Here is a 25,687-nt window from a genome sequence, read left to right as displayed (position 1 = left end):
TAAACATAGTTCCCCGCCAAATATACATATCCTGAAATTTTGTGGGGTCCTGTTCTGGTAACAAGAAACTCCATTGCTTAATTTGGTTGTACAACTATATTTTTTCTTGTGTCAAATAATTATATATTCGCCCCATTACACACGATCTACAGACCACCGACTTCAGTGTCAAAAATTATTGTTGGCCATCGTCATTGATGCCAGAATTTTTTTTTCAAGTCGCTACAAAATTTCAAGCCATTGTTCAACAATGTTCAACAATGACATAAAGATAGCAATAGGTAAAACTTTTTCATCTTGAATTCTGTTTGTTATGTGAGTTTACTGTTTTTTACATGCACACAATAAAAACTAGAGACCTTACAATAAAGTTCATCACCTAGTATGTTATGTTTAAAAGCAACTGTTGAACAGTGACCTAGAGACCGGAAATGGAATACCTTGACATGTCGGAACATTGTAGGATTGAGTGACAATTATGTACTAATTTTAAAATATATATAGTAGTATTTAGTGAATTATTTTGGTTGACTTTTTCATTAGTACCTAAACTAAAAATATGACTAAATTTTTTATTTAAACTAAAAAAACACCTCATGCTTAAACGCACCTGGTGAAGGTGGATTCCAAATCTCTGCATTTATTATCTGTGCATTTACACGTATTTAGACTAGTCGTGGCGGTTCAACTAATCTAACATAATTTAATTCTTCTACGTCGTATTTAGATTGAAATCCCCTTCGCATCATTTCATTCAGCATGTCTCTGCAAAATCACAAAAAACTTCCAGTGGTTGATGTGTGGTTCCAGCCATGTTTCTTGTCTTTTACCATAGAATGTCAAATTACAACAGGCTTAATATATGATGGATGCCTGAAGGGTAAGGAGTAATATCTTAGGATATGAATTTTGAATTTTGGGGTAACTGACATCAGTTCATCCTACGAATTATATGTCTTTTGCCGTGATCCAATAGAAAGACACGATTAATAATAAAAAATAAAAAGTCGAAGCACACCTATTTTCGTAACTACCCTATTTTTGTCACGCCGAAGGCAAATTGAATATTAGTTTTCGAAATTGAATTTTACATTTGGACAATTACGACAAAGTAGTTTAAGCTTTTCGATTACTTTGGCGTTGTGCTGCCGGCGGAAGAAAAGCGGGGTAGACGGCAAGAGAGAAGACTCATGGTGTGGGATAGATTTAGTTCAATAAATTAATTAAATCGTCAAAATTAGCCTAATTGCGTATAGATGTTAAGTTAAATGCAGAGACTCGGGACCGGTGGAGGTCGTCCTAGCTGAAACGCTGCTGGCAAGAAGAAGAAGAAAAAAAGGAAGTTGAAACCAAATTAAAGCATTAAATTTATTTATGATATGAAATAAAATATAAAAGCTAACGTCATTCCTATTTTGAAATTCTATTACCCGGTTGTTATATATTGAATCTTTGAGGGGGAGAGAGAGGGGGTGAGGGAGAGAGAGAGAGAGAGAGAGAGAGAGAGAGATGGCGGCAGTTTTGCTGGGCAAGCTTCTGATTGCCGTCGTGCTACTGATGCCGCATGCGGTGGTTCTGTGCAGTTTTCCCGCCACTCTAACTCTGGAGAGAGCTTTTCCAACAAATCACAAAGTGGAAATGAGTCAACTCAAAGCTCGAGATCGAGTCAGGCATGGAAGGATGTTGCAGCAGTCGCCAAGTGGTGTCGTCAGTTTCCCTGTTGGAGGAACCTTCAATCCATACCTTGTCGGGTAAATATAATTTCTTGCATATTCAGTAATTAATTAATGATTTAACTCTTGTTATTCCTTTCTGTATTGTTGATTTTGTTTTTTCTTGTAAATGTTGCAAAACATGTTTAGTTAGTCCACACGTCTTCTGTCGTGATAAATACTGGAAAATATAATAATTATATGTGCTTCGGAATCATGATGTAATTAATATATCATAATATTGTAGAAAAACAACGTTCTAATTCATTTGATTCACGTCTTAATATTTTATTAGCGTTGACTCAGACCCAATAATCATTGAGTTAATGCAAATACTTTTTTGAGTTACAGATATATATATATATATAGATATATATATATATATATATATATATCTGTAACTCAAAAAAGTATTTGCATTAACTCCTATTTTTCTTTTTTTGTTTTGTTTACTTGCTTTTGTTTTGTTAATAGTCTCCATGGTCATAAAGTATTCGGAAGGTAACCCTTGTGGTAAAAAAAATCGGATTTAAACCCTTGTGGTCTAAGTTTGTTAGAATTTATACCCAAAATTGAAACTTCCATCATTCATCCGTTAGTATCATGCACATGAGTGTCACATGTGAGGACAAGATGGTCATTTCATCCCCTGTTTCATCCCTTCCATAGTCACTCTCCATTCATAAACAAAGACATCACAAACTGAAATCGCATCCGGGTGCGCAACTGAATTCTTTGATTGAACAACTAATTGGCTTTTTGCCTTCTAGTTTGCTTTGTTTGTTTCCTTTTTGTTGCCTTCTTCCCTTTCAAAACCCTACACGTAAACCCCTATTTATACCACTAAGAAGGAGACCGACTGGAAAAAAGAAAAAACTTTCAAGCATAATAAGGAGGAGACAGACTGGAAAAAAAAAAGAAGAAACCAACTGGACAAAAAAAAAAAAGCCTTTGAAGCATAATAAGGAGGAGACCGACTGGGAAAAAAAGAAAAAAACTTTCAAGCATAAAACCACACATGGTGTATACGATTACGAACAAACCATTTTCAAAATAGAACAATCACCTAAAGTTATCCAAGATTGTAGCAATACCTGAGTATGTTGGTGCAACGTCTCCCTCAATTCTTTGCTTAGCCATCGATGTGGCTTTTCAAACATGAACCAAACCTTTGATTTCAATAAAAGAATTTTGTTCGTGCTTTAGAATTGGGAACGTCATGAGGGTTTTAGCTTAACTATTGGCATGCTACTAACTATGAAATGACCATCTAATCCTCACATATGAGACTCACGTGCATGCTACTAACAGAGGAATGACGGAAGTTTCAATTTTGGGTATAAATCCTAACAGACTTAGACCATAGGGGTTTAAATCTGAATTTTTTATACCATAGGGGCTATCTTCTGAATACCTTATGATCACGGGGATCATTTATCCGATTATGCCTAATATTTTATTAGCGTTTACTCAGACCCAATAATCATTGAATTAATGCAAATACTTCTTTGAGTTAGGCCCTTTAACAAAAGGGATCCCCATTTTTCTAAAAAAATGGGAACACCTTCTTGACCGTTGGATTGGCTTTAATGAAATTATGTGGTTGAGATTAAATCACAGTTCACACAATTTCATTAAAGTCAAATCCAACGGTCAAGAGGATATTCCCATTTTTTTAGAAAAATAGGGATACCTCATGTTAAAGGATTCGTATATATATATGTTTTTGTGTTGTTTACTTGCTTTTGTTTTGTTAATTACATTTCTTTTTGTTTTTTCTTCCGCTTTACTCATATTGGTTTTGAAGTAAAGATAGGGTTAGATTAGTTGGTTATAAAGTAACGACAAAGGGACGCAATCACATTATCTAATCCACATCATTACTTGGAAACAAGAGGGCAAACTTTTCGTTTTTCTGTTTGTTTTTTTTGTTTTGGGTTCCTTCAATTGTTTGTAGAATGACATGGGTTTGATAGGGTGCTTAAGGGACTGTATTTTAAGGAGGTCCTTTTGTAGCACTGACTCGGAATTTCACTTTCATCCTCGTAGTTTCTGTTGTTGCATTTTTGTTCTTGTAGTTTCATTAATTCCATCACAACCATTAGTTCAATCTGTTAAATGTCGAGAAATTCCTTCCTATTGGATTTTTGAAATGAGAAGATGCGAACAAAAAAAGGACAAAAAAATCAACTTCATTGACGGAATGGCTAAAGTGAATAAAAACAAAACTACAAGGACACAAATGTATCAAAAAACTACATGGACGAAAGTGAAAATCCAAGTAAACTCCATGGGCTATTAGTGCAGTATGGTCTTTTTAGAATACAAACTAGCTACTGATTAAAACAAAGAAAACCAAACAAGCTCATCAATATGTAACATACAGTTTATGTATTGATTCACAACACATAACAATTGTGTAGTATCAGAATCATTAAGTGATAGATTTTACACATACTTGTCTTATTTTGATAAATTGTTGTACTTCTTATATTGATTCCTTAATTTCTTCGGACTTATGACTTGATCGTAGGCTTTATTTTACAAGCGTGAAATTGGGTACACCTGCAACAGAGTACTATGTGCAGATTGATACCGGAAGTGATGTTTTGTGGGTTGGCTGCACTTCCTGCAATGGCTGCCCCCAATCGACTGGACTCAAAGTAAACTCATCACCTCTCTTAATCCTTCTCATCCTTCCTCTCCGAATTCAAATTTGTCAAGTTTTCGGAACATAGAAATAACATACTGCTGAACATTTTTCTTCATGCAGATCCAGCTGAAAGATTTTGATCCTAGTAGCTCCTCAACAGCCTCGTTGGTCTCTTGTTCGGATAAACTGTGTACCCTTGGACAGCAGACTCAAGATTCTCTCTGTGATGCACAGAATAAGCAGTGTACTTACGATTTCGAATACGGAGATGGCAGTGGCACATCAGGCTACTATGTATCAGACTTGTTGCTTCTTGACACAGCCGGCGGTGATCAGTCTGGTACCTCAAACTCTTCAGCTAAAGTTGTCTTTGGGTAAGTTATATGTTGTACTTTGCACTATAAGTAAGCACAACGGTCATATACTCTGTCCATATTTTGATTGAACATGGCCTCAAATGGTGTATTATGAAACAGTTGTAGCACCTCAGCAACAGGGGTCTTGCAGAAAACAGCTGCAGCAGTTGATGGGATTTTTGGATTTGGGCAGCAGGAACTTTCCGTCATCTCCCAGCTGTCTTCACAGGGATTAGCACCAAAAGTATTTTCTCACTGCTTTAGAGGAGATGACACCGGTGGAGGGATTTTGGTTCTTGGCGAGATCACGGAACCAAACATAGTTTATAGCCCACTTGTCCAGAATCAGTATGTGCAACAGTACAAGTAATATCTAAATTTCTTAACATATCATAAGCTCCACTTTGACAAGTGAACAGCTGTAAAATTTCACTTAAGTTTACGTGCATCATAAAAGATATTTTTAGTGATACATGAGGATTTTGAATCATATAACCTTTGGATGATTACGTTTAACTATATCTAATTGTTCATGTCCGAAATTTCAGGCCTCACTATAACTTAAATCTGAAGAACATTGCTGTTAATGGCCAAATACTGGACATTGCTTCATCAGTGTTTGCAACATCGGACACCCAAGGAACCATAGTTGACTCCGGGACAACTTTGGCATACCTTGCAGAAAATGCCTATGATCCTTTCGTCAACGCTGTAATATTTTTTGTTACAAATTTACTTTTCAATTGATCTCTTTTGTGTACCGGTGATTCGTTATCTCTTCGTACTTTCAAACTTAATTCAACCTGGATTACTGTTTGAATAACATGTTATTTCGTTGCTTTGCAGATAACAAGCGCTGTTTCACAATCCGTGACCCCTGTCACCTCTCAGGGAGAGCAGTGCTACATAGTCACTTCCAGGTTCACATTTTCAATATTTTGCACTATTCGTCATTGAGCATTGCTATTTCGTTCGAACTGTAATTCTTAAAGTGTGCATAACTCCGTTCAGCATCTCGACTGCATTTCCTCAAGTTAGCTTGAACTTTGATGGCAATGCATCCATGATTCTAAGACCCGAGGACTACCTTTTACAGCAGAACTCTATGGTGAGTATCTTTTTGTGTAGTTTTTATTTACTTCTGAGTGGTTTTTTGTTATATGACTCTGTCTACTTCTTACGCTGCATCTTGAACTGAAACCAAAGATTTCATCTTCTTTTTTATCCCGACTATAGAATGGTGATGAAGTATGGTGCATCGGCATCGCAAAAAATCAGGGTCAACAAACTGTATTAGGAGGTATGAAAAATGAATGCAACTTTTATTCAAGTTTGTTGCAACACCATTCACTAACAGCCTAAAGTTTTAAATCTTGATGAGCAGTCATTCATCAGATTGCTTGTGCAAATCCAACGGCTAACGCTATTAGCTCAAAAGTTTTCAACCCTTCCCATTGTGTTAGTTCTGTATGACAAATTTGACGAATTCGTTAAATATAAACTTGCACATTAGGTTCTAGTTTATATATACTCTCTTTCATAAAAGTAAATTTTGCTTGTGTGACTGGAAATCTGCTTGTCAGGTCATCACATCTGCTATAGCTTATTCATTCATATAATTGTGTCTAAATTTTTCCTTTCATTAAGATAACAGTAATATTTTCATCTTTTCCGATAGACCTCATCTTAAAAGACAAGATCATTGTGTATGATTTGGCGAATCAACGGATTGGTTGGGCTCAATATAACTGTAAGTTCGGATATTACTCTTATATCTTATTCCAAGTGTTCAGCACTCATTTCATCAGCCATATGAAAATCATATTCTGAAAGTACGAGCAAAAAAGCACCAGAAAATACTAGCGGTGTTTTTATTTGTGAATGTATGAACTATGAATATTTCTCTCAGGTTCACAGTCAGTCAGCGTTTCTACGAATACAAGTACCGGAACTGCATCTGTTAGTCCAGGGTCGATAGACCTTAGTGGTTCAGCGCGCAACGACCCCTTCAAGCTGATAACAACAAGCGTGATGGTTTTCCTTGTTCTCACGTCAATCATTCACATTGTCCCATCGCTGTAGCACTGGACATAGGCCCTGTTTGGCACCTTAGGGCGACAGATCTGGGGTTACCATTCTTGGTTTGATACTTGTGACGATTGTGCAGTTTCTCATGAGTTAACATGGTAGCATTCAGCGAGACCACACTCACTTTTACAGAAGTCATGTCAGCTATTCTTTACTCTATTTTCGGTTTTGGTTAGGGTTATTATTTCAACAGGCACACAGTACAAGTTTCATTATATTGATTAGCACCATTGTAAATGACATTCATAAATTTATGCATTTCATACATATATAGCAGTGGATTTTTGCTTCGTGGTACAGAATTTCGCTTCGAGGTTGCCAGCCCTCTGTTGAATTTCATTTATGTGAAAACCAGTATAACAAATTGGAATAAATAGATTAGTCACTTAACAACATTGACATTATCTTTCATGCCTAAGCTATCAATCAATAGGAAGTCCTAGTTGATAAACAGATATTCCATCTCAATTCAAATTCAAAATCAGCAGCATCTCAGCCGCTGCAACTGGAAACACAAACAGAAGCAATTCATTCCTCTTTAATTTCTATCTTGGTATCATCCGTTTCTGTCCCACGACAAACATCTCTTCCCTCATCATGACCTTAGCCGCTACCGCTGCCAATCCAATCCCTCACCCTAATGTTGCAAACTTTCTCACGATTAAATTAGACCACATTAAGTACCCCTGGTTGCGTGCACCATTTATTCCCCTTCTCAGAAGCCGTGGCCTGCTCTCCTTCATTGATGGGACGTCGGTCTGTCCTCCAGCCTTTGTTTCCGATGCTGAGAAGATTAAGTGACGAAATTAACCCTCTCTACGAAGCATGGATACAGCAAGATCAATTGGAACAGTCCTGGTTAATTAGTTCCTTAACTCCCAATGTTCTGTCTGTCATTGTGAACAAAACCTGTGCACCAGATGCATGGAAGACTCTGCAAGAATGGTATGCATCCTCATTGCATAACCGTGTCATCCAGCTCCCTTGCGAGCTTATGAACATGCGACGTCATGACCTCTCAATCACCGACTTCTTGGATAAAATCAACCCCTTGGCTGATCAAGTGGCACTCTGGTTCTCCCATAACATATGAAGACCTTGTGGCTACCATTATGAATAATGTGGGGCCTCTGTACGAGAACACCTGCCACGTCAGCGGTTAACAGAGGAGAGAGAAGCCATCATTATTTCAGGTGTGCCATTGTTGGCTTATACCAAAAGAAAAATTGAACTACATTATCAGTTTCAGTGAAAGCTTGTAGCACAAGTAAACCGAGCTTCTTATCTATGGAATTTGCCATTGATGGGTTATATTCCATGCTAAATCCCTTTTATGCCTGGCTTGTAAAGGGGCTTCAAATATTTTGTTTTATATATGCCAAGTAATAACCACAAACTGCTCAAATCCTATTAAGTTTGCAGCCTTTGCCTTTCAAGCCAATGGAAATGAAGGTTCTTCAATGCTCTTTCCTCTCTGGGATAAGGTAGGGTTTCTCTTCCTTCTTGATCAATGTATATTATCGTAACGTGACAATCTTATTTCTTAATGAAAAAAAAAAAGAAAGAAGGAAGGAAAGTCCTTGTAGCGCCAAACCCTGTGCAAATAATGAGGATCAACCACATGAAATTGTGAAATGATGAAATACTGGACACCGCTTGGTTTCGGTGAAGATTTCATCAAGTGTATAAAACTCTTTGGCTTGCTAATTTGTGTTCAAGGGCTTCGTAACTTACGTTACACTTAACATACTAATTTCTACCAAAAAATCACCAACTTCAACCAGAAAACAGGACTCAATATTATACTTGATATTTAGGGCCTTAATGTGTCAACTCCCCCGACCACTCCATTGAACAGCTTCCTCTTGAATTGTTACGCAACTTGTTAAAAAAAGTACACAATTTACATCGGGATATCTTCTTTTTGTAGGTTGCAGAAAGTTGAGGCGTTGCTGAAGATATTGCAACCAAAAGTTGTTCTGGTACTTGCATCTCTTTATGTATTGTAGATTTTCATTTTCTTGATATATGAGATTTCATCTCTTTAATTATTCCTCTGTTAATTTTCTACACAAGTAGTTACCTGAAGAGTTGAACCGGGATAGCTCTTCAATAACAAATTCCTTTCACTACCGCGTTAATGAAACATTTTGCGTATACCAAGCTTGAAGGACAGTCCAGAACTAGAAATTGCTAGTACATTGGGGTTAAACGGGGAGTTCTTCGTAGACCATGGCAGACAGCAAAGAGTCCTCAGAGTAGACGGCTGGTACATTGGGGTTCACCCAATTTGGAAAAGCTTTTGATAGTGTTGTCAACCAGAGACATCAAGGAAATGCTTGGAGAAGTACCAAATGTTTCTGAATCAGAAAGTGCTTCTCTAGTACATGTCCACCATCCAAACCAAGCTCTTGTAGAAGTCAGAGAGACAATCACTGTCATTAGTACAGCTGATGAAGGTTTAGCCTCCATCATTTTTGAAGCGATAGGTAGTGTTCTAGATGGCATTTAAATGAAGCAAGTATCACTTTGTTTTGTACAATTCTTATATTAGATTTTTGTGCATAATGTGTAATATGTTTGGTAGCCAGGCACTCGCTTATGCTGATTTTGATTCCTTATTCTCTGTATTCTCTCTAAAGATTTGCATTAGTTCCAAAATAATCACTGGGTAGAAATGAAGACCAACAATCCAGTTACTTATGCAAAAGCAGTTTTCCTTTGAAAATGAAAGCGAAACAAATCTTCGAATTATTTACAAACAGTCAATAGCATCAAAAATAAGCCACAAGTTTCGGTACTCTAAAATCAATCGAGGTCTAAACAGTAGTGAAATAGGTGCTTCTTGGTAGAATGAACTTAGAGTCTTTCTCCAATCAAGGTCAACAAGAAGTTTTTGTAGTCTCCTGATGTGTCACCTATAACGTCATCGACAAGGCTGGTTTTTGACATTTTTGAATACTCCTCTCTGATTTTGATCATGTCGATCTCAGCCCGGGTGACAATGGCTCTATTCAGAGAATCTTCATCCGTCCCAAGTCCGACAATGGAATCTTTGATGACCTGGTTGTAAAAAAAATTCCAGTGCGACGAAGGTTAAAACTGATATTAATACTTCAACAATTCAACCTAACACATTCATCAGTATTGGAGTCTAATTAACCAAAAACAATAATACTTCATATAAGTACTTTGTGCAGAGGCAATGAACTAACCTCTGCAAAGTATTTCGCAGGTGATGCTATGCACCAATATACCGCTATCAAGAGAGATTCCAATTCTCCATGGCCACAACTCTTAATGTCCTGTCAAGAAAAGTGCCAAGTTCCAAAGGAAGAACGAGGGATTAAAAAGAACGCAAGTATTCTGACTAGTGAAGGGTAGAGAAGTAGAGGTGATAAATACCTGGTCAATGGAATGTCCATACTTTTGCTTGTAGCACTCAAATGTTGCTCTGAGCTGGAAGAAGTTCCTTGTGCTGAGTATCCAAACAACATGATCGTGATCATATTGCTTTGTTTCAATGGCTTCGTGTAATCTAGATGCCTCTGAATTGGCAATGCCTGTATCCACCAGCTGTTTGTCGTACCTGTAGGAGGTCACTAAACCAACGAGAAGCTGTGCCAACCGACATGATGAGTCAATAGGATGCAATGTAAGAGTGGAATATAAGAAGTTTTTTAGGATAATTACTTTGAGAATCTTCACCTATTTCTAGGATATTTCCAGACGAACTGTTCGTAGTTGCCAAGCATCATAATAACGACTATTTACCAAAAAATTGAATCTGCTGCTCTTGAGAGAGGTAAATATGATTTTACCTTTCTGGTTGGGAGGGAAATGGTTGAGGCAATGTCCTCCTCAAGTGAACAATCAAACAGTGAACTGTAGACCTGCCTCACTGCCATCAAGTGGTTCGGAGAAGATGCGCAAGCTATCTCAACCAACACTTTTAGGTGTTTTACAACTTTCTTCTTCTTCGTCAGTACAACTCTCGCCAACTTTGCATCCCTTTCGGGAGGATCACGTGTCCACAAAATCACCACATCCTGTTACGCATCATTACTTGAATTGTTACTAATAAACCAACGGAAGAACATCAATAAAAATAATAACAACATGACATTCTTATGAAGGATTAAATCTGCGAATTGACGAATTCAGGTACTAGTTTTAAGACCGAAATTTGATGCATAAAGGGTTGGAGAAAATTACTCTGAAATCTCCCGAAAGTTCCGATTGGAGATCATCGATGAGGGATTTATTGTAAAGCTGTTGGTAAGTGTCTTTGATTTCCCTCCTTTGGCTTGCATTCCTGTGTCCTAATATCCATATCACAGCATCCTCGTCCGTTCCAAATCCTATATCCATTTACAATAAAAACTAATAAAATCAATTTTACATAAAACAATCATATTCTTTTGAATCAAGAAAAAAATATCAGAGATAAGAGAAGATGGGTGACATGCATAATAAAGCCACATATGTTTCATCCAATTAAAAACCATGAAGAAATCCAAACTCATTCCATTCAAATTTCACAAAGAGAATCAGAAATCTCATCATAACCCAACAAAGTTGATGAACCAAGATTGAATAAAACTTTCTTTTCTTCGACAAAGCGATATTCTAACCTAATCCAGCCTAAAGTTTATCGACGGGAATTCAAAGTGCAGTACGAGCCAACACACTGTTCTAGCCAACTTCGCTAGCCCAGTTCAGCCAGTGAATAAAACATTCAAAGACAGACGCAAAACCCTTCATCGAAACCATCGTAAATACTAATTGAATCATGTGTAAGAGTGAGTGAGTGAGAAGAAAACCATCAAAGGCTTTTTTGAGTCTTTGACAGTCTTGGTCGGGAGGAGGAACAGTTTCTGGTATTTTGAGACTGCCCATTGATCCGCTCATCAGCTTGTAACCTTTCTCTGAAGCTGAGCTTCCAGCCGAAGCGTTTTGTTTGGGAAGTGACGAGGTACGCTTTTTACCAAAGAACCTCCGCATTTAGCCGTTGCCTTCTCCTTATTCAGTTTTTTTCTTGCTCTTCTTCCGCCTCAACCTTCGCTGGAAAATCAAAGATTTTGTATCATCATCTTTTCATATTCACAAATTTGCCCTTATTCCAGACCAATAGAAAAGTTGCCCCTAAATTTTATATATTTTGAATTTACATGACTACCCTTTGACAAAAAAATAAATTTACATGACTACCCCTGTTTTGCGATGAAATATTTTGAGGCTATTTAATTCCATTATAGTACCTGAACTTTACCATTTTAAGATAGTTAACTCGTGTTTTTATTTGTAACAATTTGGTATTTGGATGTTGCGGAATTATGACAATTTTCACTTAGCCGTTAGGTTGACTTTTAGAGGTTATGACAACTGATCATGTGTCATGTGTTGAGTTATTTTCTTTCACCATTTAATACAAATATATCGTTGTAAAAAAATAAATTTCATTAGATCACTATTTTTTATACTTAATATTGGTTGTCGATTCTGAATTTAACTTATTGATCTTTAATATTAATCTATTAAAAATGTTATATTTATGTAAATTTATGATCCCATTTAATTCTTTGATTAGCAAGACCAAGACGCACCATTGAAAGATGTAAAAAGGATGTTTATTTTAGAATTTTTTTTTTTCTGATCAAGATGTATATTTTACATCTTTTCACTCAAGAACTTTTCGGTCAACCAAAAAATGCAAATACCGATTTTAAATCATTTTGCATCATGGGTGCACCCTTGTAAATTGTGCTTTTGACACTAGAGACCACACACTTTTGTTAATTTTCTGTTCACCAGGAGATTTTTTATTCTTCAATTTGCAGCCACTACAAATGCACATTCGGTCGGTTACCAAATTCTCATTACTCCAAACCCTTTTCGAGCGTTAAACTTCAATTTCCATATCGTAATCAATCATCCATGCATGTATAGATATTTTTCTGGTTCGTTATTATAATAGCTGGTTTGATAGGGATATGTGGTCCATCATAAAACACATGTCAGTTTGAGTGCAGTAACAACTTTGTACAAATAAGCTTGGTAAGATCTCATAATATATTCATTAAAAAAAATCATATTATGTTTGTATTTAACAAACAAGAGCGTTAGTGAGTTAGATTGTTAAATATTAGAATGAGGAAAATTGATGAAAATTGAACTGGCACTAGAGTGCATACGCATCATTGTTTTTTATTATTGCGGTAAAGCGTCATGTGTAATGACGTCTATATATACTACAAAGCCAACACCAAGAAGGAAGACTGCTTACACAATTGATATCCCATACATATTGTGGAAATATTTTGCAACTTTGTTTTTCAGGGCATTCTTAGTCCAAAAATATCCATTACTTTTACTTACGAAATTGAGTTTAGGTTTATAAATAATTTCATATTTTTACTTACTCGATCATTTGACTATGCTCAAAATTTTCTCAATAGCCAACCAACTCGTCCGCCATTTATTTTCGGGGAAATTATAGTTTCTCAACATTGTAAATTTCACTCAGGATAACACGATGACTCATTTGAAATTGTTGCTTATAATATTGTCCCTAGCCTCTTAAAGTGAGGAAGGTGAGGGAAAAAAATTAAAATTAGATTATATTAATGTGTTAGCATTCAAATGCCAAAAAATAAAAATAATAAAATAAAATAAAAATCGTAAAGATTATCGTTTTGTTTATCGGACAGGATTAGCACAAAATCCCTATTAAAACACATGGGAATCGTGATACTTAAGAAAACATTGAAAAGATAAGACAACCTGTTCCAGCTTGCAAATGCTCAATCAGCGACTGCCACAATATCCCAGAAATCACATACAATATTATGAACACTTTTGTTGGAGAGTGAAGAGGAAACATGAAATTTTGAATTTGCCTATAAGTAGGGCTAACTATTACATTATCAATTAGTTTTATGATGAAAATTTAATTTTTTTATGGTATTAGAATAAGTTGTTTCACGTATGAAACTTAGTGGCCATACACTTCACGTCATCTGATTCTTGTTGTTCACGTGTTAAATTTGAAAATGTATCACACGTGAGGAGGAGTTTGGAGAGTAAATCTTACACATGAGAAAGAAAAAAAATAATCTTATATGTACTCTTTATATTATCAATTAATTTTATTATAATCCTCTATTTTTTTTTAGTTGTTAATAATATGATCTTATCTGATCAATATCTATCCCTAGCTGTACCTGCACCCTAAGATTTTGACTCTTTACCTATAACTAGCAATTATGTGCATGCAATCATGCATATGGTTCCAGTTCAACAACCAGCGGAAAATGATGGGATTAGGCTGCCCTACAGTACTAAATAATTCTCGTTTTTATTTGTGCCTGCCTGTGCATGTGTTTCAGGTGGCACTTTACTTTAAACAAGAAAAATCCGACGAGCTTCTTCACTCGAGAGGAAGATTCTCATCTAAAATATTTTACGTCAGAATTATATATGATATCATATGGATCACTGCTTATCTTTATACATTTCGCACGTGAACAAGAAGAAAATTAGAAATTTCGCATGGATGGTTGAGCACCACATGCTGCCTTAAAGAAAAAAGTAGGAAAATAGTAATTTTATAGGTATATGATATACATGTATGTTCACAGCTTTGCTGAAAGGTATTTCATACGCTGGAAGGCAAGGATTCGGATTTCTTCTCCGTTAAGAATTAAGATTTGATTTAAGACTTGTTTAGAAGTACTTTTAAAATGATTGAAAACATTTTTAGTGAAAGTATTTTTGAACCAATCCTTAATAAAAAAACCAAATGGATCGTGAAAAAAACATTTAAAATGTTTCCTACAAGAGGCACATAACTAATGCTTATTCTAAAAAACACTTTAAGTATTTTTAGAACCTTAAATCAAAGGTAAATTACACTTTACCACCTCAAGTTTGAGGTCTATTGCACTTTAAGTGTTATTTGGATAACCCGCTAGACTATAAATTCACCGAGATAGTTGCATGACCCGCTAGACTATATTGTGAATTATTATTGTAAAAATAAAGAATAGAAACACTTATAATTAGATAAAATTAAGTAAGGGCCCGTTTGGAAGTGTTTTTAAAATGACTAAAGCACTTTTGGTAAATTGATTTAAGGGTAAATTACACTTTACCACCTCAGGTTTAAGGTCTATTGCAACCTTATACAACATCTTCAAAAAATTTCACTTTCATACCTCACGTACTATTTATTTTAATATAAGACATCTGTTACATTTTCCATCCATTGGTTCGTTAAGAGTTGACGTGACTGCCACATTTGTGTCATATGGCTGCCAAATTTGTGTCATGTGGCAAGAAAAATAATTTTTATGCATTTAAAATACTATAATAATTTACCTTATTATAAAAAACTAAAAAAAAAAAGAAATTTAAAAAAAAAGAAAAAAAATTGAAACCCAGAAACCCATTCCCCTCGAACCACCTCCCTCTCCTCCACTCTCTTCACCTCCCCTCCCATCCAAAAAACCCACCCCATCTAGAAATGGTGGGGGTGGGTGTTGTCTTGGGTGTTTGGAAGATGGTGTTGAGAAACGGCATGAACAAATCATCAGAGCAAAAATTGGCACCAATCCAAGAGCTTATTCGTGTCGAGGAGGTAATGGGCGGAGTTTCCAAAATGGTTTCGATTGGAGCGGGATAGGTCCAGGCGCGAAGGCAGCAGGAGCGGAATGTTGTCGTGGTGGAGGTTCGGGAATAAGTTCGAGGAGAGAGGATAAGGGAAGGGGTTGAGGGGAGGTTGCCAATGTGTTTGAATTCGAAGGATTCGGGGAGCGAGCAATCTAGGTTTAGGTCTATGGGGAAGTGGGGGTGGGGTGGGTTTTTAGATGGGAGGGGAGGTGAAGAGAGTGGAGGAGAGGGAGGTGGGTCGAGGGGGGATGGGTTTCTGGGTTTCAGTTTTTTATTTTTTATTTTTTTTAATAAGGTAAATTATTATAATATTTTAAATGCATAAAAATTAATTTTTTTTGCCATGTGGCACAAATTTGGCAACTACGTTAGCTCTAAACAGACCAATAGATGGAAAATGTGACGGATATATTATATTGAAATAAATAGTACGTGAGGTATGAAAGTGAAATTTTTTGAAGATGTTATATAAGGTTGCAATAAACCTCAAACCTGAGGTGGCAAAATGTAATTTACCCTTAAATCAATTTACCAAAAGCGCTTTTAGTCATTTTAAAAACACTTCCAAATGAGCCCTTACTTAATTTTCTCTAATTATAAGTGTTTGTATTCATTATTTTTACAATAATAATTCACAATATAGTCTAGCGGGTTATGCAACTGTCTCAATGAATTTATAGTATTTTTTTATTTCAATTAATTGAGTTATATTCATAATTTTGTACGTTGTGTATTTTACGAACATATTTTTTTTCTAAAATCTCTTCCAATCATTTAAAAACACATTTCAAATTAGCCTTAACTTCTTGATTTATTTATATTTGACATTGTGGATGTGAGGTCCATGTGCTAGATGGATGTCCCTTCTAGAGAAGGCATGTGTCATGTATTTGTTGTGTACACATATGGGAATTAATAGACAATATAGCATTGAGCTGTTGACTATATCCATTGCACGATATGGTCACTAACAAATTAAATAGGGTCACATTTATCATGTCATGGGGTTTTAAAATGAACATTCATATCTGTGTTTAGACTTGTTGTAACAAAATAATTTATAACACCAACTGTATATAATTATATATCATATATTATTATTCCTTTTCATTCAACAACACAACAAACTTACAATGAAAAACTTGAACTAAAATTTTTCAATAAAGATGCCATATCTATATAGTGCGTGAAGGAAAATGAAATAGGTGGTGAGCATAGTAACACTAACATAATTGAATGTATTTAGGTTTTACCTTAAGGTTAAGTACCCAATGAGGGAGTTTGACATGGAAGTCTTTGTAGATAGGGAAAACATTAGGTAGGTATTTTTCGAGAGGCCAACATGACAATGAATACAAAAGCTGAACTCGGACATCAGTATCATAATAATTGTAATAGTTGAACTGATCAAACATTCATATCATAGTAATTGTATTTGGTTTCCACAGTTTTACAATTTTGTTACAGGATATTGTTTTATGACTGCAATGTATCAAAATTTAATCGTGGCTATAATAATAGCTTGTTTAAAAAAAATTGTAAAAAAAGGCATGAAATTTTAAACCCTAAATGACAAGTCATGACACAAGTATTGTGATTCAATCTTGACCCATTTCCCATCACCCTTCACCACTTATTTGATTTAGGCAACATCAAAATTTTAGGGGTGAAAACTACAAATTATAACAATAATGGGAAACCAAAATATGCAGACAAGGAATGTACAGGTGAGAAACGCTACATGAATAAATGGATTAATGACACATATATTTACTCACTTTTATAAATTTGTAAAATACGACATTGAACTCTACTTCTGTTTCATTGCCGTTTAATCAGTTCATTACACCCTCATTAATCTACTGACTATTATAATATAGATAAAGTTACTAAAGTACCCTTCAGGAAATGACAATTATAACCTTTCGGGCTCATATATATTGCAGCATTTGTCAGAAGATCTCTACACCAACAGAATCAACACAAACGATGGCTCTTACTCCTGAGTTGCAAACTCTCACCAAGGCTTTCTCAGGTTCCATATAAATATTAATTTTCTTCTGTTTTATTTTATCATATCAATTTCAATGCGTTAATTCCCTTACAATTACAATTCGTTTACGTTCCAATTTTAATTCTTTTATTTCTTTAGTGTTATTTTTCTTTTTTTAAAATTTTTTTTCTTAGTGAATTAGTCAATCTTTCTCAGGTTCCATATAAATATTAATTTTCTTCTGTTTTATTTTATCATATCAATTTCAATGCGTTAATTCCCTTACAATTACAATTCGTTTACGTTCCAATTTTAATTCTTTTATTTCTTTAGTGTTATTTTTCTTTTTTTCAAATTTTTTTTCTTAGTGAATTAGTCAATCACATTGATGGATTATATTTGTTTTCCCCATTTGCTTAATGTTATAGCTAAATCCAGTTCAGTAGGTTATGAACTTTCATTCATGAAGTTCCGAGTTCGATTTCCGCTACCCCAAAATGCAAAATGCTGGTTTGTGAAAAATTAAAAATTTACAGCATACGGACTAATCTTTTTGTAGCTTCAAAAACACCAAAAATCCAATTCTTGCCCAATTTTCCATCAAATGGTAATTTTATACTTCTCATTTGGATTCCTTTTCATCCCGATTCCTTCTCACTGTGATATGAAGTCAATTTATAAACACGTTTTGTAGTTAATTTGACGGGAATGTGAATTTTTTCACTAATCTTTTAAAAATTATTGATAATTGTTTTATTATTTAATTACTGTTAATTTAACTGAAGCAGGACTTGGAGTTGATGAGAAGGCACTAGTAGCAACACTGGGAAAATCGCATCCTGAGGAAAGGCAATCCTTCAGGAAAGCAACTCCCCACTTTTTCAAGGTAGATGAACGTTCCTTTGAGCGCTGGGATGATCACCATGTAAAGCTTCTCAAGCATGAGTTCCTGCGTTTTAAGGTAACTTTCTGGTCATTTTATTTTATCTTATTTTTAAGGCATTTTTACTTTAGTTTTCTTATCACATCCCTCCACTCTGATAGAAACGAGATTCGAACATGAGACCTCTTATATGACAACAAGAGATTATTTTATCGACGGAACAATTATTGGGTTTCACTTCTAATTATCATTCCGAATTTGGTTAGAATTGTATGTCTGTTGTGAAGTTCTACCAATATATTTAACATACTTGCACAACTTGATAAAGCTGGACAAGTTAAATGCTAATAAGTTAATAACAAATCGATGTTAACGGATTATCAACACGTTACTGATACTCATCAACACATTATTGCAAATCCGTCCTTTCAAAAGGAAGGCGGCCTGAGAATCTCATTAGATCTCATTAGGTAAATTAAAGTTATGTTTGCATATGTGATTTAGATTCACAGTCCGATAATTTGAATTGTAAGATTAGTCTAATAAGCAACATTAGTCTTCAAATTTATGCACAAATGATGAGATTGGAGTGATGAGGCTCTTTGTTATGATTTTTTTTTTCAGAATGCTGTGGTGCTATGGACAATGCATCCATGGGAAAGAGATGCTCGTTTGGCAAAGGAGGCCTTGAAAAAAGGTCCAGAATCATATGGTATTCTTGTTGAGATTGCATGCACTAGATCGTCCGAGGAGCTATTAGGAGCTAGGAAGGCTTACCATTCCCTCTTTGATCACTCCATTGAGGAAGATGTTGCCTACCACATTGATGGCCCTGAAGGCAAGGTAAATGTCATCTTTCGTACTTAATACCTGCATAGTTGTCTCTTAGTTTTCATTCGTTTGATGGATAATAGTTCCTATTTTCTAATTGTGATTTGAGATAGATCATCCAAGTGAGAATTGAGAAATATGGGCCTTGGTATTCTGTGGTTTTTTTCAATTTGACAAGATCCTCTTCTGCAGGGGTAATTCAAATTGTACTGCACGACTATTTGTTTCATATTTACTGACCACGTCTGAAACAAAGATAGGTTTCAAAACTGGATAGTATACTGGTAGTGCTACCAAATGCGCAGTACGGTATTTTAACAGCTAGGACTGTGCTGTACATAGGTTCCATCGGTTGAACAGATTTGGTAATAAACATATATGAATTGTAATATGTGTGTATATAAAATGAACATGTGAACGCATTTAACTGGTGTTTTGATTTCTTGTCCAGCTCTTGGTTGCCCTTGTGAGTGCCTATAGGTATGAAGGATCAAAGGTTAAGGATGACACTGCAAAATCTGAGGCCAAAACACTTGTTAATGCCATTCAGCATGCCGATAAGAGGAATCCCAATGAAGATGATGAGGTGATCAGGATACTATCAACAAGGAGCAAGCCCCATCTCAAGGAAGTCTATAAACACTACAAGGAGATTTCTGGCCACAACATTGATGAGGTATGTATATAAGGTCCAAAGAGAAACCCTTAGGGCCTGTTTGGTATCGTATTTGAAATTTTTTTATCATTTCTCAAACATTTCTTAAGAACATTTCTTGACAACAATTTTTTTTAAGACTCAAAAACTTGATTGGTTTGCGATTTAAAATTTTCAAATCTTATGACTTAAATTAGAGAAAGATATCTAAAAAGAAAGGGTCGCATGAGAGAGAGAGAAAGAGGAGAGAGGAGGGAAAAATATAAGAGATGATTGAAAGAAAGAGAAAGAAGAGATGATTAGACGAGATAGAGAGGAAGATGAGTGAGAGAAAGAACCGAGAGAATGAAGAGAGCGGATTGGAGGAAAGACGAAAAAGGTTAAAAAAAAAAGAGGAGGAGATATATAGATTTGGAATGAGAGGGGAGGAGGGAGAGAAAAGAAAGGAGTGAGTTTAAGTTTAAAAACTCTAAAAACTCACTTTTTATGTTTTTAGATAATAGACTATATTTTTTTAGTTAGTCTTGAGTTCAATTTTGAAAACAATCCTACCAAACAAGTTTTTAAGACTTAAAACCTAAAAATTGTTTTTGAATTTAAAAAGTTGAATTCAAGTAGAGTACCAAATAGACCCTTAACTTCTCAGCTTTTCTCCGAATTTTCTTCGCCTACTTACATGGCATGTGATATGCAACCCAACGAATGTCAAGAGAAAAAACTTGGGAGAAAGAGTTGGCTGTGCAACATTATCCAGAAATTTTGTCAACCCAAAATACTTCCAATATTCAGAATGCCTCTTACATCTATTTTCTAAAGTCATATTGTTGCTTTCGTTTAGGATCTTGATCATGCTGTGAGGTTAAAAGAGACGGTGCAATGCCTATGTACTCCTGATAAATATTTCAGCAAGGTAAGCCAGAGTCATATATTTTTGTATGAAGTTACTCATGCAGTATTACATATAACCTCTCAGGCAACATTGTGCATGAAATTCTTAAACTCTTGTTCTCTTCATTAGGTCTTGGAAGTTTCATTGAGAACTGATGTGCATAAGCATAGCAAAAAGGGATTGACCAGAGTAATTGTTACCCGAGCTGACTCGGACATGAGGGAGATCAAGGAGGAATTCAAGAACCACCACGGAGTCTCTTTAGTCGAGAAAATTGAAGAGATGGCTAATGGGAACTATAAGGATTTCCTACTCACCTTGCTTGCACGAGGAGGCTGACTAAAACGGCAGGACAGAAATTTGGGGTTTGTTGGGATTACTTGAAGGGTCTCTGTGTTACTCTTTTCAATTGTTTGGCCTTTCATGGCTGTTATAGCTATAGTGTTCTGTATGAGTGTTGTGTTATCATTAAAAGAAACTGAAATAAATCAATCGATCAATGAGACATTTTACCATTTCAATAAGCTGATTTTCTTGTTCAAACCACTTCAAATTGCAGCTTTACATTATAATTATGTTTACAATGCAACGTTTGTCTTCTAAATAGAATGTACAAAGTACAATTAAACAATCATCTGAGTGGAAAAAAAGATGTTATGGTAAATTATGTTTACGGTGTGGGGAATAAAGTAGGATTTTCAACATCATCCAGAACAAGCTTTTTCGTTAGCTTATTTACACCAACGCTCCCTAAACTCAACATTCCTCTCACTCAGCCCCCTGAAACTCAACCTTCCTCTCATTTTACACAATGAAACTCAAAATTTCAGGGGGCAAAGTGAGAGGAAGTTTGAGTTTCTGGGAGCGTTGGAGTAAATAAGCCCTTTTGTTATGCATAATTTCCTAGTATTTGCCATGGATTGAAGCACCTTTGCCTTTGGATTCCTCAAATAAAAAGTTAAATATTCAAGCTTTGGGAAAGTGTAAGGTTTACAGTGCGATTAGCATTGAATTAAAGTCTTCATCAACACACAGTTTCCAGTTCTCAGCCTAACTAGTTTGACCAGGTGTCCAGTGCTTGTGAACGTTTTAGTTCCCAGTACTCACTACTCTTTCTTTTGTTCACCCTTCCCGTCTTTATTCATTGCAATCCTTGCTTGACAACCAAAGAAACAATGGTGGCCATGGCGGAGGTGTTTGTTGGGCCGTTGATTGAGTTGCTGCTTGACAGGTTGACCCCTCACGCCTTCATCAACTTTGCACGCATCCAGGGTGTCACGACTCCGTCAAGCTTTTATTTCATGATAACTTCAAATGTCCTACATAAAGTTTGAAAACTAACAAATAAAAAATAGATGTAAGGAATATGAGGAAGGAGGATGTTTGATGCAATGTTTAAAGGAAGTGAAGTTACTATAGAACTGAAGGTTTGCAAAAGGGAGCAAAGAAAAACAAACAAAGCTACATATATTTACAATTCGATATTCTGAATCACTTATTTTCTAGGAACAAAAAAGGATTGCATTTTCTCTGCTTGTTCCCCGCTTCTATCTATCCAATTCTTAAAATCGATTGAAAACTTGGAAACGTAATCTTTTCTTTACCTTGATGCAGCATCAAAGTGAAGAGTATTAACATAGACTAAAATGATATACCAATGTTATAGAACAGTAGCAGAAAGAATGATGAAAAGAGGAAGACGAAAGCTTTGTATATTCAGAAAAGCAAAATGAATCCAATATATCACAAATGACAGTTACAAGAGCTATTTATAATAGCTAACCTTTCAATACAGAATGACTCAATTACCCTTTCTAACAACTTTCTTCTAACTAACTCAAACCAATTGATTAACCAATATAGTTACATGAATCAGTTATAACTATATGGTTATTACTCCCCCCTCAAACTGAGCTGAGCTACCGAAGTGAAGTTTGTTGCAGAACCAACTCCCAAGCCAAGAGTTCGGCAATGTTTTTGAAAGATTGGACTATGTAACCCCTTGGTGAATACATCAGCTACCTGATCCTCTGTCGGAATATAGTGAACTATAAGATCTCCTTTCTGGACCTTCTCACGCACAAAGTGAAAATCAGTGTCAAGGTGTTTGATCTTGGAGTGAAAAACTGGATTAGAGCTTAGAGCCAATGCCGAGAGGTTATCGCAGTACAAGGATGGTGGGACGGATATGGTTTGATGAATATCTTTAAAGACAGAGCGGATCCAAAACACATCAGATGCACAGTGTGCTAATGCCTTGTACTCTGCCTCGATAGAGCTTCGAGAGACCGTGGACTGCTTCTTAGACTGCCAAGAAATTGGATTTGTTCCAAGATACACAACAAACCCTGTAATGGATCTTCTTGTGTTGATATATGCTGCCCAATCGGAGTCAGAGTAAGCAGTTATATTGAAGTCCTTGCTTTTTGTATACTGTAAGCCATAGCCAATAGTGCCTTGTACATACCGCAAGATGCGTTTGACCAGGAACATATGTAAATCAGTTGGTTGTGCCATGAATTGACAAACCATGTTCACCGAATGGGCTATATCAGGTCGAGTAAAAGTGAGGTATTGAAGTGCCCCAACTATACTTCGATAGTGACTCGGGTCTGATAACAATGTTCCTTCACCCGCAAGAATTTGAGTATGAGGCTTAGATGGCGTGGAAGTAAACTTACAGGTCTCCATGCCTGCCTTTTTTAACACATCCTTAGCATATTTAGTCTGAGAGATAAACAAGGAACCATCATCTCGATACTGTATATGCAGCCCCAAAAAATAGGTTAACCGTCCCATATCTTTGAGATCAAACACACCAGCAAGATCATCAATTACAGACTATAGTTTAACTGAGTTTGAACCAGTGAGAATTATGTCATCAACATACAACAATAAAAGGATTATGTCTCCACCATCAAGTTTGACAAATAGACTACTATCGGAAAGAGAGGATTGGAAACCAATAGCAGGTAGAAAGCTAGTAAATTTGGAATTCCAAGCTCGAGGAGCCTGTTTTAAACCATAAAGAGATTTAACCAATTTGCAGACATGCTCAGGACATGTAGCATCCACAAACCCCTGTGGTTGTTTCATATAAACCTCTTCTTCCAAGTCTCCATGAAGAAAAGCGTTTTTGATATCAAGTTGTCTTAATTGCCAACTGAACTGAGCTGCTAAGGCTAAGATAAGTCGTACAGTGGTATGTCTAACCACTGGACTGAATGTCTCTGAGTAATCCAAGCCGTGCTCCTGAGAGTACCCCTGTGCCACCAACCTGGCCTTGAACCGAGATATACTACCATCGGGATTTTTCTTGACCTTATACACCCACTTACTTCCAATAATAGACCGATGAGATGGAGGTGGAACAAGGATCCAAGTGCCTTGAGTTTTCAGTGCATTAAACTCCTCTTGCATAGCAAGTTGCCATTCTGGTTTTAATGATGCAGCCTTAAAATTTCTAGGTTCTTCCCCATCCGTGATGTCAGCAAGAAATGAAAAACCTCCAGACAAAGTTGGATGGAAGTTGGTAGAAAAATCAGCATAGAATAACTCATCAAGATGTAAGGAATGCAACTGAGGTAGAGAAGCAAGACATCCCACATAACTCTTCTTAACAATGGTACCAGTTTTTAACCTGGTTTGGATACAATTCTGATTGACATCTGTGATGACTGAATTAGTAGGATGTGAAAAAGGAAGAACTACCTGGAGTTGTGCAGGATCAATGACAGGAAGCAAAGGAGTAGTAATCGGTGAAGAGGAATGAGCATAAGGTGTTCCAGACCCCTGATTTTCTAATGCTGGTGAAACATGATCTTCTGATGTAGTAGTATTTGGAGAAAGTATTTATGTGCCTGATTGAGATAAAGAGTTCTGTGATTCTGCAGAATCCGTAGATCTCTTTGCATGTGACACTGGTATAGAAACAATAACAGGTACATCCCTTGGTTGTGCATGGTCATCATGTCTATCCACCCGTGCAGGGCTTGTGTGTTGAACCATTTTCGCAGGAAATACAGACTCATCAAAACAGACATGTCTAGAAATGATAAACTTCTTGGTCTGTAAGTTATAACAAATCACTCCTTTGTACCCCTGTGAATAGCCCAAGAATGCACACATCACTGATCGTGGTTGTAACTTATTAATGTTGTAAGGTCTCAGCCATGGAAATACAGCAGAGCCAAAAATCTTAAGAGATTGTATATCAGGTACCTTCTTGTACAAAGACAAGTATGGAGAACTGAAAGATAAACTTTTGCAAGGCATATTATTGATTAACAGAACGGAATGTGCACAAGCAAAGTACCATAACTCAGAAGGTAAAACAGAAGCACTAAGAAGGGTGATTGCAGTTTCCAAAATATGCCTATGTTTCCTTTCTGCCACTCCGTTCTGTTGAGGAGTATAAGGACAAGATATGAGCTGCAAAATGCCCTTGTCAGCTAGAAATGAAGTAAAACTCTTGCTTGTATATTCCATTCCCCCATCTGTTTGCAATGACTTGATTGATGTACCAAATTGATTAAGAATAAACTTGTAGAACTTAACAAAGATGGTAAACACATCAAATTTATTGCTCATGGGAAATATCCAAACAAATCTTGTATATTCATCAACAAATGTTACATAATACCTATATCCCTCTATGGATCTTACAGGTGATGAACCCCAGACATCAGTATGTACTTTCTGAAAAGGAAATGTACACCTATCAGTTCTAACCGGAAATGGAATCCTAGACATCTTGCCTTGAATACAAGAGATACAAGTACTATGATTATCATCTGTTTGTACTAAAATATTGGACTGTTTCAACATTGTAGTCAGTACATCATGAGCTGGATGTCCCAATCTCTGATGCCAGATAGTATTCTTCACTGCTTTGCCCAAATAAGCTGCTGGATACTGTGTTATGAACTGAGAACCCTTTGTACTTTTAACCACAGGG

At 36.0% G+C, this 25,687-nt stretch overlaps 3 protein-coding genes across 3 annotated transcripts; 2 read left to right on the top strand and 1 right to left on the bottom strand.

The window, feature by feature from the left end:
- Nucleotides 1–1,451: 1,451 nt before the first annotated feature.
- On the top strand, nucleotides 1,452–7,111 carry LOC103411582 (aspartic proteinase 36-like). Its single transcript, XM_008350221.4, has 10 exons — nucleotides 1,452–1,751; nucleotides 4,246–4,375; nucleotides 4,486–4,739; nucleotides 4,842–5,069; nucleotides 5,270–5,432; nucleotides 5,568–5,641; nucleotides 5,733–5,829; nucleotides 5,958–6,021; nucleotides 6,400–6,471; nucleotides 6,631–7,111. The coding sequence occupies exons 1-10, from the start codon at nucleotides 1,510–1,512 to the stop codon at nucleotides 6,801–6,803; spliced, it is 1,497 nt and encodes a 498-aa protein (XP_008348443.2). The 5' UTR covers nucleotides 1,452–1,509; the 3' UTR covers nucleotides 6,804–7,111.
- A 2,398-nt stretch (nucleotides 7,112–9,509) lies between these two features.
- On the bottom strand, nucleotides 9,510–11,933 carry LOC103411570 (annexin D3). The gene is made up of 6 exons (XM_008350203.4): nucleotides 11,633–11,933; nucleotides 11,025–11,170; nucleotides 10,631–10,858; nucleotides 10,215–10,427; nucleotides 10,025–10,114; nucleotides 9,510–9,872 (listed from the first exon to the last, which is right to left on the bottom strand). The coding sequence occupies exons 1-6, from the start codon at nucleotides 11,811–11,813 to the stop codon at nucleotides 9,669–9,671; spliced, it is 1,062 nt and encodes a 353-aa protein (XP_008348425.2). The 5' UTR covers nucleotides 11,814–11,933; the 3' UTR covers nucleotides 9,510–9,668.
- Nucleotides 11,934–17,441: 5,508 nt separating this feature from the next.
- On the top strand, nucleotides 17,442–21,254 carry LOC103418570 (annexin D4-like). The gene is made up of 6 exons (XM_029096168.2): nucleotides 17,442–17,514; nucleotides 18,261–18,433; nucleotides 18,980–19,198; nucleotides 19,638–19,862; nucleotides 20,680–20,751; nucleotides 20,860–21,254. The coding sequence occupies exons 1-6, from the start codon at nucleotides 17,469–17,471 to the stop codon at nucleotides 21,067–21,069; spliced, it is 945 nt and encodes a 314-aa protein (XP_028952001.1). The 5' UTR covers nucleotides 17,442–17,468; the 3' UTR covers nucleotides 21,070–21,254.
- The last annotated feature ends 4,433 nt before the right edge of the window (nucleotides 21,255–25,687 follow it).

This window comes from Malus domestica, chromosome 02, assembly GCF_042453785.1.
Source record: "Malus domestica chromosome 02, GDT2T_hap1".
NCBI lineage: Eukaryota > Viridiplantae > Streptophyta > Magnoliopsida > Rosales > Rosaceae > Malus > Malus domestica.
This window is presented reverse-complemented; position numbering and strand designations above follow the sequence as displayed.